Genomic DNA, 12359 nt, shown 5'->3' on the forward strand with positions numbered 1-12359 from the left:
ACCCCACCACGAGCATCAAGCCCTGTCATGAAAATTCCACCGCCGAGCATTGTACACAAACAAGCGTGTGTACATATACGTTTGTTGAACTTCTTTCACGCCGTACGGAGCCAACCGCGCCCGATCCCGCGATGTCATCCCGGCTTTTGGCGTGGCTATCAGTGCCACGCCACGCGAGACGAAGAATCCAAGCGGATCGCTCGCAGGACAGCGCAATGCTCCGTATTGGAGAGCACGGCACGTGGGAGTGGATACGGTCCCCACGTCGGGCTGAGTGGAGAGCGGTGGCCTTCACTCAATCTCAGAGCGGGGTGGGCCCACTTTCGCCGATACGGTCCCCACGTCGGCCTGAATGGAGAACGGTGGCCTTCACTCATTGTCAGAGCAGGGTGGGCCCACTTTCGCCGATACAGTTCCCACGTCGGGCTGAGTGGAGAACGGTGGCCTTCACTCATTCTCAGAGCGGGGTGGGCCCACTTTCGCCGATACGGCTCCCACATCGGCTTGAGTGGAGAGCGGTGGCCTTCACTCATTCTCAGAGCGGGGTGGGCCCACTTTCGCCGATACGGTTCCCACGTCGGGCTGAGTGGAGAGCGGTGGACTTCACTCATTGTCAGAGCGAGGTGGGCCCACTTTCGCTGATACGGTTCCCACGTCGGGCTGAGTGGAGAGCGGTGGACTTCACTCATTGTCAGAGCGGGGTGGGCCCACTTTCGCCGATACGGTTCCCACGTCGGGCTGAGTGGAGAGCGGTGGACTTCACTCATTGTCAGAGCGAGGTGGGCCCACTTTCGCTGATACGGTTCCCACGTCGGGCTGAGTGGAGAGCGGTGGACTTCACTCATTGTCAGAGCGAGGTGGGCCCACTTTCGCTGATACGGTTCCCACGTCGGGCTGAGTGGAGAGCGGTGGACTTCACTCATTGTCAGAGCGGGGTGGGCCCACTTTCGCCGATACGGTTCCCACGTCGGGCTGAGTGGAGAGCGGTGGACTTCACTCATTGTCAGAGCGAGGTGGGCCCACTTTCGCTGATACGGTTCCCACGTCGGGCTGAGTGGAGAGCGGTGGACTTCACTCATTGTCAGAGCGAGGTGGGCCCACTTTCGCTGATACGGTTCCCACGTCGGGCTGAGTGGAGAGCGGTGGACTTCACTCATTGTCAGAGCGGGGTGGGCCCACTTTCGCTGATACGGCCCCCACGTCGGCCTGAGTGGAGAGCGGTGGCCTTCACTCATTCTCAGAGCGGGGTGGGCCCACTTTCGCCGATACGGTCCCCACGTCGGGCTGAGTGGAAAGCGGTGGCCTTCACTCATTGTCAGAGGGGAGGAGGGTGCCACTTTCACCGATAAGACATTATCAGTGCGAGGGCGCCGCAACACTATTTGAAACCATTTGGGGGTTTGTGACAGCAGCAGCACGACGATGGTGATGGGGGGGGGGGGGGTGTTCACTCTGTGTGTTTTGTCGGTGGGCCGCATGTCAGGGGCCGCACTAAAGGCCACCAGAGGCCGTCAGTGGCCCACGAGGACCTTGCAATGCAGAGCACTGGTGTAGGAGGGTGGTACTTTCACGCGCGCTCTGCACGTACGTACGTGTGTTTGTCGAACTCCCATCGCGCCGTACGTAGCTAACCGTGCCATGCGGAGGTGCGTGTTGTTCGGCACGATGTCCGACGTTTCGCGGTACACGCTGGAGGCCTCTTCAGCGACTGCACCGAGCAGCTCACTTTCTCCCGCGAGCGGACAGCTTTGCTCGCTGCCACTGCTGGTGGCGGTGTTCAATGTAGGCCCTGCCGATGTCGTTTCATATTTCATTAGTTATTAACCACCATCATTTATTATTTTTGCCATCGTTTATTCATTATTATTGGCTTTGTTACTTGCACATGCGAGCTCTCTGATCACCAGGGCGCAATGGGGAAGCGTGTGCTGCAGCAGGGCGAGAGCAATCGGCTGTGTAGGCTCATCAAGCCTCCTAGCTCTAACACCCACAGACACGAGTATGCACGTGTGTGTGGGGGGACCTCTTTGCCAGTATCAAAGTATGAAGAAAATAGGTTTAACCCTTTACGGCAATAAAACATGCATTTTATTGCCAGAAATATCTTATTGACAAAATATTATTCCTCGAAAAATGTTTATATTTGGTGTTTGAACATCTTAACACATGTTTTATTGCCAGAAAGGGTAAAACCATTTCTTATTTTTTTCATACGTGTGTGTGTTTTAACACGGAGGCTTTCGCGACCAATATTATTCATAATAAAGGTTTTTGGGTTAGATCGCGTTATTTATAAATGTGTCGTAACCCTCCACCACCCGACATGGCCAATCTGCAGAAAAAGTGTCACGTTGACAAAAGACAATAAATTCACTACTTTATCCCACCGGTGTGTTGAAGAGTGAATCCACAACATTTACAGTTTGAATAATGACGTTTCGCTGGTAATTACATCCAGCATCATTGGGCAATTCGCCATAATGGTAAAGCCCTCACTTGCTCCCGGTCTTAAATAGAGCAGCAGGGTGACGTCATCATTTAACTCATTCAAGTGCAGTAATTATATAATCGATTGGTAATCAGTCAATGGTTATGATTAGTAATGAGTTGTAATGTGTGTTATTGTGAATATATGCTACATTAGTAATCCGTTAATTAATATGTGTTTCTCCTATAAGAAATTGTAATATGTATTATTTAATAATATGCTTCCAAGCTGCACTAAGCCTATAGCTATCGCTCTGATAGCTATAGGCTAAGTGCGGCTTGACTGATTACCAATCGATTATATAATTACTGCACCTGAATGAGTTAAATGATGCCGTCACCCTGCTGCTCTATTTAAGACCGGGAGCAAGTGAGGGCTTTACCATTATGGCGAATTGCCCAATGATGCTGGATGTAATTACCAGCGAAACGTCATTATTCAAACTGTAAATGTTGTGGATTCACTCTTCAACACAACGGTGGGCTAAAGTAGTGAACTAATTGTCTTTTGTCAACGTGACACTTTTTTGCTGATTGGCAGTGTCGGGTGGTGGAGGGTTATGACACATTTATAAATAACGCGATCTAACCCAAAAACCTTTTATTATGGACGTGTGTGTGTGTTCGCTTTCAACCATCGTGCAATAACGTGGGGAGCGGTGGTTGTAGTGGTTAGCGCTACGCTGCGCTACGAATCCGGCGAACCGAGATCGATTCCCGCTCACGGCCACCAATACCAGTGACGATTATCTGAACCGGCCTCCCCTAGGTTGACTCAGCCTTAAATGAGTACCTGGTGCTGTGCTAACATCGCCAATCATAGGTGCTCGCTAACAGCACTTGCCCCAAAAGTCTGTGAAGGCTATATGGGGGGATCTTTGTCCTTGTCGCTTTCAGCCAGCTTTTCCATTGTTAAAGCCGCATCTCCCCCGTCTGCAACATCACGGATGATAAACATACTAACACGTTATATTCTTGCGGATGGAAATACGTTCAGGAGCTGAATGCAAACACTGAGGTCTGCTGCCGCTCGCCACGACGAGGGGCCATCAGCAGAGAGAGAGAGGAGAGATTTCGTGCCGTTTTTAATATTCTTCCTCTGTTGAAGAAGCGCAGATTTAACGCAGTGGGTTTGCTATATACGGTCCATAATTTGGGTTGCATGGCCACAATCGCACCGCCGTGGCCTTGGCTTTCAATTTCCAGTGGGTGGGGAGACGGTAGCTCTCTTGTAGAGGCCCTCACCTGTCACGGCGGCTTTCGGTGTTTCCTTCGACCCAACGAACGCCGTCATCGAGGTCAAACGGACGCACATTCATGTTTGGCCTACCCCATAACAACACCTCTTTGAATGCGTAGGAAGCGCATTCATCAATGCAGCTGGCCGAGAGGCTGCCCCATGAGACGGCGGTCGGCATCTAAAACAAAAAAAATAAACGTAATATTTCAAGAGCCGCAATGCACTGTGGGTGAATATGAGAGGGTGGTGGTTCGATAACCGTCACGAAGCAGCAGTTCCTTAAAGAGCCGCAGGTTTGCCGACCTGTGGTCATGATGGTTGTTGCTTGAGACGTTCCAAACAAGTGGGTGGATGTGATCGAGAGGAAATTATTGAGCATCGTTTTTGTTTTCACAAAGAAGGCTGTGATATTGTGACCGAGGGCAATGTGAGAGAAACAAAATATAAGTGCAATGATTTTTCTAAGTAAATAACAGTTTTGTTGGCTGAACATAACTGATAAACACAACAGAATACACACACACACACTTATAGATGGGGACTTTCATCAGAGTGATGTATTAAATAGGGAAGTAGTAAGATGTGTGATATTGAAAAACTGAAGTCGATCATAGAAAAAAACCGTTCACGACCATGCTGCAAGGAGAATGCTTGCAGTGAGTGTATATTACTTTACGGGACACAGACTCTTGACATAGAACACGGAAAGAACAATGAAAACTACACAAATGCGCGCACGTTCACAATTACACCGAGAGACAGATGGAAGAGGAGAAACACAGAGCAGAGGACGAATGCAAATGAAGGCAAACGCCGCATTGGCTGTTTAGACTGACGAACTGGACTGGGCAGGACACGTGGAAAAATGGTCGAGACGAATGATGGAGCGGCAGCCAAAGAAGGTGACACGGCGGAGGTAATGACCCCGGCGCAGATGAGGTCGGCTCGTTTTCCGTGTGGCGAGATGTTAGCTTCCTCGCCTGGAATACAGGAGGTCGTGCGTTCGACACCGACCGTGACGCCTGCTGTATATTTGGGGTTTTGCGTCTCTCTTACCTGGCTAACAAGCGCCATGACCTCGCCAAATTCGCCTGTGCTCAGACGAAGATGACGGTGTACAGAACGAGGAAAAAGATGCTGGAAGGTGACACTGACGGCTGCTCTGTGCTGCTTCCAGTGTTCAAGGCGCGGCTCCGACTGAAGCACGCATACCACACACGTGTCGGTGATGTGCACGTCTTCTTCGAACGCTGGGGAGCCGGACAAGCCCTTTGTACCAGCGTGGACGGCACCCTCCACGTGTTCATCTTCTGAAGCGCTCGCTTTTATTTCGTGTTGTGCGCAGTGCATTTAGCGCCACAGCGCATGGATGTAGTGTTTGTTTGTGTTGCTGGTGACTTTGTGTGTTTCGTATCGGAATCGCCTCCAGTGCTGTTGCTGCTGGCGGCAATAAAAGTTGTTTAAAGGTGAAAAAAAGTCTCTCTCTCTCCGTGGTCGCGTGGATTTTTTTCCCCTGGTCCTCCGAATTTTCCCCTCCGCAGTTAGAAACAACATCGCCACGCGTTTAGAGTGTTTAACCGCTGTACATTTCCACTTCGTTGGGCTATCATTCGTCGCCAGGTCGCTCTTTCAAAAATAACTATGCAGCTCAGTGGGCGTTACCCGGTAAAATAGAAATAAAATAGCTGATAGTTTTAGCAGTTCATCATCGTGGGGGAGCGGAGGCGACATTGTGGGGAAGCCTTCATCCAGCAGTGGATAGAGCGTGACCGACGATGTTGATTGATTTTCTGACCCAGGGTCCTGAGTACGCAGCTACTTGCGTAATTCCAGATATGGCGTTTGCCCGGTAAAAGATAAGACTTGTTGTTATTCAGTCAGGTAGTTAAGACAAATAATTAGCGTCAGAGCCCCCATAAAAAAAAATAACTTCGTATCAACAGTTTGCAAATATGAACATTGACTGATGGGGTTGATTCGATTGTTCATTTGTAAAGCATATCGAGCCTCCTTTCCGCTTGGTTCACGCGCGCGTAAACAATTTTTGTTTAATTTATGGTTTCAAACAACGACTTCGGTGGCGGCTCCGCTGGTGTGCAGCGCGTGGACAATGGAGGAGTCGTAAATACACCAGGCCCTGGATTGGCAGCGCCGCCACCTCCAGCCGTCGGTCAGCTGTCGGAATTTCCAATTGTTCGGCTCGCTCGGCTCACGAAACAATAGCTCACGGATTCTCCCACCTACGTGCCCCCCCCCCCCCCCCCCCCGTTAGCACCACTCCGCGATGATTGCCGCCTTGGTACAAAGTGCGCGCGACACCTCTGCTGCAGTGTCAACACACGTGCGCGCGCACACACACACACACACAAAGGCAAAGATCCCCCGTGTAGCCTTCAGACTGTTGGGGCAAGTGCTGTTAGCGAGCACCTATGAAGGCCGGCACGGCACACGAGGGGAGTGGGTGGCCAGTACCACGCCCGGCCGCCTTTGTCTCCCCAGTGGCGATGTTTTAGACACCGCACCAAGCTACTCAATTGAGGCTGAGTCGACCCAGGGGAGGCCCAGGAACCGGTTCGGATAATCGTCACCGGTGTTAGCCGTGAGCGGGAATCGAACTCGGCTTGCCCGGGTTGGTCGCGCAACGCGTTAACCACTGCGCCACCGCTCCCCACAACACACACGCGCACGCACGCGCGCTTGCTTGCTCACACGCGTCGTGTGACTCAACGTCGAAGGAAGGTGGCCGAGGGCTTGGCTGGTTCTCGCTTTGAAGAGGTAAAAACAAACACAACTGTCCGCAAGTCGTCGCTCCAGCCCCTGCACGTGGCGCTGCGTCGGTTTGGTCGCAAGGTCCCCGTGCAGATTCGCCCCCTCGGGACGTACGCAGCCACCACGTGCAGGAGGAGGAGGAGGACGAGGAAGAGGAGGTGAGGCTGTGATTGCGGGCTAAGTCGGCGGAGTGTGGCTGCAGCGAGCGAGCGAGGGAGGACCAACTCAAGGAATTCCATTGAAGAGGTAACCCAGTGCCCCCCACTCGCCGCCACCTTGGTTTGTGTTTTTCTCACGGTTATGATTTAAATTTACCGCGCGTCCTAGACTCAGTCACGCGCAATAAGATCTAACATGGTGGTCCAGATGTCTTGTGACCCCCACCCCCATTTCATTCTCTAAAACTGAAATAGTTTTTTGTAGTAATGTTTTTTTTCCTAAATATTAAAAAAAACATAAATGAATATGTAAAGGGCAACAAATGTTAGGGGTTAATTAATTGGGGGGGGGGGGGTCACAAGACATCCAGGCCACGTTGTACAGCCCCGTACTTCGCGATCGTGTGTGTGTGTCACCTTGTTGCTAACGAGACCGAGGTGTAATCCAAAGTTGAGCGTTTGCTGGCTGCTGATACAAAATGCCTCGCTGGGTTCTTCGTCATGAAGTAGGAGAGATGACTGAACTTTGTACAATGCCCTCAATGGATTTCAATTGAGTATAAAGGCCGGAACTCACTGCACGCATCCCGCCTCTCGTTATATCTCCGGAAGCTAAGCTGGTTTCAGCCTGCATGGATACCGCTAGAATGGGGGACCGCGTGCGTTGTCGGCTCGTACTGCGATGTGTCCGGGAAATGCCACCGTGGCAATGGATCCTTAAATCTATCTGTGCGGACCTCGGAGCGGTACCGTGGTGGGTTTTCTCTGGGTTGCGTTTGCGTTTTGCGCTGACGAGTCAAACTCTAAATTAATTGAACTGTCCAAATGTCTCAACGCAGGGCCCTCCTGGAAACAATAGACTTGGGACTCTATCCTGGGCAGGTAACGAAACACTGTCAATTATTATTAACATTGTCAAAAAAATGTCATCAAGTAACCTCCACGACTGACAAGGTGATGGGGAAAATCAAACCTTTATCCAGCCGTGGATAGAAAGGAGCTGTTCCATTACGCATAACGTATCGCGTCAGGCGCAATGTACACGGGCCCTGCACCAGCGCTATCGAAGGTCACTGAGAGTTCCACGTGGGACGTCAGGGCATTGCGGTAAATGTGGTCAGCTGTGACGCACTCCGGCATTTAGTCCAGATTGCCCCTGAAACGAAGTTAAATAGGAATAAAGCGTAGGGGGCTGCATCGCTGTAAATATACGTAGACCCCCCCCCAACACCCATCCGCCTCCTCTCACCAAATAAAACACTCAATTTGTATGTATATTTATATATAAAACAGCTTTTAACGGTCAGCGAAGAGCAACCGTTAGAGACTTGAATTTTGAAGCGATTTAGCCATCCATTTAATTGCTTTTTATGAGAGTTGGTGAATTGCAGATACACTCGCCCACCCACTCGTCCACCCCACCGCCTTCACCTGTACACAATTGGGGCTGTGCCAAGTTCCACGCTTTGGTGTTCGTATCCACGATCGCACACGAGAGAGAGAGAGGGGCAGTTATTTTCCATTTGTACAACAGGCATCTGCCTCTGCCGTGGTCTGTGTTGATCCGGTTTAAAGCAAGGGTTCTGCACAAATTCCGCAACATGTTTTTTATATATATATAAATATTCGCACCACCAACTCGGATTTGTACTCATCAACAAACCTACGTCTCGGCAAAAACAGCAGTGAGTACCACAACGGTCGGTTTGCCAAATTAATTGTTGGCGATTTCACAAATTATTGTTGGCGATTTTTACATTTCTCAAAATACGTGACGCGTTCTTCATCGCGGCAGCCGCCACCCGGGGTTGAACCCATGACCTTAAATACATTTCACCGTCGAGTGAATTTACAGGGCCCGTCCCATTCCTGACACGAATATTTCAGTTCGTACGCGCGCACAATGAGACAGCGAGAGCTGCGTCGCTCCCAAACGCTGCCGAGTAAACCACAGCAGTTGCGTGAACTCAATCTCACGGTGCTTGGCAGCAGCAACCGTTTGATATTTTTTGTATAGGAAAAAAAAACCGGTAATTGTAAACAGAATTTTAATCAAAAGGGACTAAATATATATTCTTTTTGTTAAACAAATCACCGATTGTGGGTTTTGTTTTTTTCTTGAAATGAATTCCAGTTGGGTTTTTATTTAGTTTTGTTTTCTCCAGTTCTGAGAATTTACGACACAGTAGCTACCTTCCGAGCGCCTCCGTTGCGAGCCCTACATGGACAACACCGATATCATTTAGCGCAATGCAATTGTAACGGGATACGGTCGGCCGCGAGATAGCGCAGCGCTCGTTTATCTTGCGCTTCATCTCGAGAGCGGCGCTAACTGAGTAACGGAGCAGCAATTTCGTGGCTGCGTCAAAACGGTTATCCCGAATTTTCCGCGTCTGTTTTACTGCGATGATTCCATCAAGGCGTTTGTTTGCAGTACTTTGCCCATCGTCGCCGTCATCGCCGTCATCATCATTATTATTTCCCTTCTGGAGGACGGGCAGTTGAAACGGAAGAAAGTGACCGTCGGGTGTGAAACTTAAGGACGGACCCAACGCCGAAGCCTCCGCTGTTGCAGTCCGGCGCGATGAGCGGAGTCGATGTCGCGAACGAGAGCCTCGCCGCTCTGCACAACGGCACCGCGTCCAAGAACCTCGCCGGCGGGCGGTGTCCCGGTGTGGATACGAACCCCGCGACTCTCACCGTCGTCCCCGTCATGTACGGCCTCATATTCGTGGCGGGCCTCGTGGGCAACGCAATGGTGGTGGCGGTCGTGCTCAAGTATCTGAAGCTCAGGAACGTCGCCAACGTGTACATCGTGAACCTGGCGACGGCCGACCTCGTGTTCGTGACCACCCTGCCTCTCTGGGCCGCCTCCGTGGCGCGCGGCTACGACTGGCCCTTCGGCGGCTTCCTCTGCAGGGTGTCGGCCACCGTCGTCAGCGTCAACATGTACGCCAGCATCCTGCTGCTCGCCTGCATGAGCGTCGACCGCTACCTGGCCATCGTGCGGCCGCTGCAGTCGCGCGGCGGACGCACGCGCAGGCGCGCCCGCGCGGCCTGCGTCGCCGTGTGGGTCACGGCAGCGCTCCTCAGCGTGCCCGTGGCCGTCTTCAGGGTGACCTTCGTCCACCGCGGCAGAACGGTGTGCGCCCTGCGCTACCCGAGCGCGCGCACCTGGTTCCTGGCGATGAACGTCACCCGCAACGTGGCCGGCTTCCTTGTGCCCTTCCTCGTCATCGTCACCTGCTACTGCCTCATCGGCAGGACGCTGCTGCGCCGCGGCGGCGACGTCGTCAGGCGGGACAAGGTGCTGCCCGCCGTGCTGGCCGTGGTGTTGGCCTTCCTGCTATGCTGGCTGCCCTACCACGTGCTCACGCTGCTGGACACGCTCGTCCGCCTGCGCGTGCTGCGGGGATGCGGCATCACGGTGGCCGTCGACGGAGCCATGCCGATCGCGGTGGTCGTAGCCTACACCAACAGCTGCCTCAACCCACTGCTCTACAGCTTCGTGGGCAAGGGTTTTCGGCAGGGCTTCGGCCGGCTACTGCGGCTCAGCGCCTACGTGCCGCCGCCGCTCGCCAGCTCGTTCACTCGCTCGAGCTCGCTGCGCTCCCGCGTGGTCGAGATGGAGAACATTCGCTGAGAGCGGAGCCACCCCGGCCGGCAGGGACGTGGAGGCCTCCGTGAGACTCGTGGAGGGAGGGAGGGACGGAGGGAGGGGATGGCGCTCGTGCTGCAAGGATTTGTTTTTTTATCATTTCCCGAAGAACGTCCACCCCGAGGGGAAATTAAATTTAACCGATTTTCGAGATGTGGCTGTGTTCACCAATGAATCCGCGGCGGCGGAATGCGCCGATGTTGGCTCATTATTAATTCCAACCCAGCGAGGCCCGGTATCAATTTCGGTCGTTGTTTGTGAATTGGTGTGCGCTGTTTTTTTAATGTGTGTTTACGGCAATCGAATTGCTATTCAAGGAGGATGACGATCGCTTGTGTTGTGATAGAAACGTCGTAGTTTTTTGTTATTTTCTTTGAACCATCTACGTGGCTTTACCGAAAGACCCAAGAATATGAATTCCTGCAGTCACGAAAGTTTTATGTCAAGATTTAATCGGAGTGCTGTTTGCAATCGCGAAATTGAAATGACGCAGTTTAAACAAAATTGTAACTGAATACTTTAGTAAACATTTTCTTTGGTAGAATTGCGTTTGCAGTTACGTATAAGCACAGTGCTTTTCTCTGTTCTACATAAGGGACATTGCCCTAAACGCCCGTCAAATGTAATATGTTTTAATGGAATTGGTAGTGCTCGTGACAGAACAGGTGTTTTTTTATTTGTTTCACATTTGCGCGTTGGGTTTTCGCTTGAAGATCACCGTTTCCTTTAGACACCTTCTTCTCCACGGTTGCATCTGTGCCATGTCAATATTTCCCCCCCTCCCCTCTCCCTCGCATTTACTGAAACGTGCCCGGAATGCGATCGGATCGCGTTACCTGGGCGAATACACTGACAGAAGGCACCGGGCTTGTTTTCTATTGGGGCACCCTGTCACACGCTCCCACACACGATAGCGAACTCTCGATCTGATGTTAAAAGGGTTAAACGACAGTGCATTTGAAACATCATCACGATCCGTGGGCAGATAGCCCGTAGTTGTCCACTGCACATTTGGTCATTTGTTTCCACTCTCCTCTCTATCTTGTGCCAAAATACTCAAGGTAGTGGTCACATCTTTCTGGCACCAATTTCTTTATCTCGTAGTCGTCATAGCCATCCTCAGTTCGGTCTTCCTCTCTTTCCGGTTCCTTCCACTTTTTCCGAACAGCAACACTTTTAATTGTCCTGTTGTCCATCATACGTGTGTCTAAATAGTGTTAGTTTCCTTCTCACCACTGTCTGCATCATCATAAGGTGGTCTTCTAGGTGCAACCTTTTTCTTTTCTTCCACGTTGGTCACTCTTTGGGTCCAGTTGAGATGCGGTACCCTTCTGTTACAATACGTTTCGGATGGCAATATTTGCAAATCATCACCAATTAATTAAAACTTCACAGATGATTTTCCAGCGTCTCACACGTTCCATCGTCTCTCGGTCATTCTATGAGCCGAGAGGCACATTCGCAAATGTTTGTATACGTTGTAAATAATGTTGTTGTTGTTGTTGTTTTTGACACGTGCAATGTGATGCACGTATTGTGAGTGTGGGAATCTTTTAATTAATCCATACTGTATCAACATACATTCCTCATGCATGCCAAATAAAGTGTTGTATACTACACACCCACCAACGGTTTGATGAAATATCATGACTTACGATCGCGATTCAATTTAAGAATCCATTCTTTTTTTTCGTCAAGTTTGTATTGTTTATATTTATATATTTTTAAATAAAAAAATCACCTCCTGAACAGTTTTGTTTACTCTCAACATAAATGTTATATTCACATATCACTGTGCCTACATCTTGTGCCTACACATATCACTGTGCCTACATCTTGTGCCTACACATATCACTGTGCCTACATCTTGTGCCTACACATATCACTGTGCCTAGTGCCTAGTGCCTACACATATCACTGTGCCTAGTGCCTAGTGCCTACACATATCACTGTGCCTAGTGCCTAGTGCCTACACATATCACTGTGCCTAGTGCCTAGTGCCTACACATATCACTGTGCCTAGTGCCTAGTGCCTACACATATCACT

At 50.9% G+C, this 12359-nt stretch overlaps 1 protein-coding gene across 1 annotated transcript; it reads left to right on the forward strand.

Annotated features, from left to right (window-relative positions):
• Positions 1-7452: 7452 nt before the first annotated feature.
• LOC116952498 (type-1 angiotensin II receptor A-like) lies at positions 7453-12057 on the forward strand. The gene has a single exon (XM_076074365.1). The coding sequence runs from the start codon at positions 9239-9241 to the stop codon at positions 10295-10297; it is 1059 nt and encodes a 352-aa protein (XP_075930480.1). The 5' UTR covers positions 7453-9238; the 3' UTR covers positions 10298-12057.
• Positions 12058-12359: the final 302 nt, after the last annotated feature.

The sequence above is a fragment of the Petromyzon marinus genome, chromosome 47 (genome assembly GCF_048934315.1).
Source record: "Petromyzon marinus isolate PM22_M1 ecotype Great Lakes invasive population chromosome 47, UKy_Petmar_22M1.pri1.0, whole genome shotgun sequence".
Lineage (NCBI taxonomy): Eukaryota > Metazoa > Chordata > Hyperoartia > Petromyzontiformes > Petromyzontidae > Petromyzon > Petromyzon marinus.

Excerpts from the sequence above, each read along its gene's own strand:
- LOC116952498 (XM_076074365.1), top strand. The coding sequence starts at position 9,239 with ATGAGCGGAGTCGATGTCGCGAACGAGAGCCTCGCCGCTCTGCACAAC.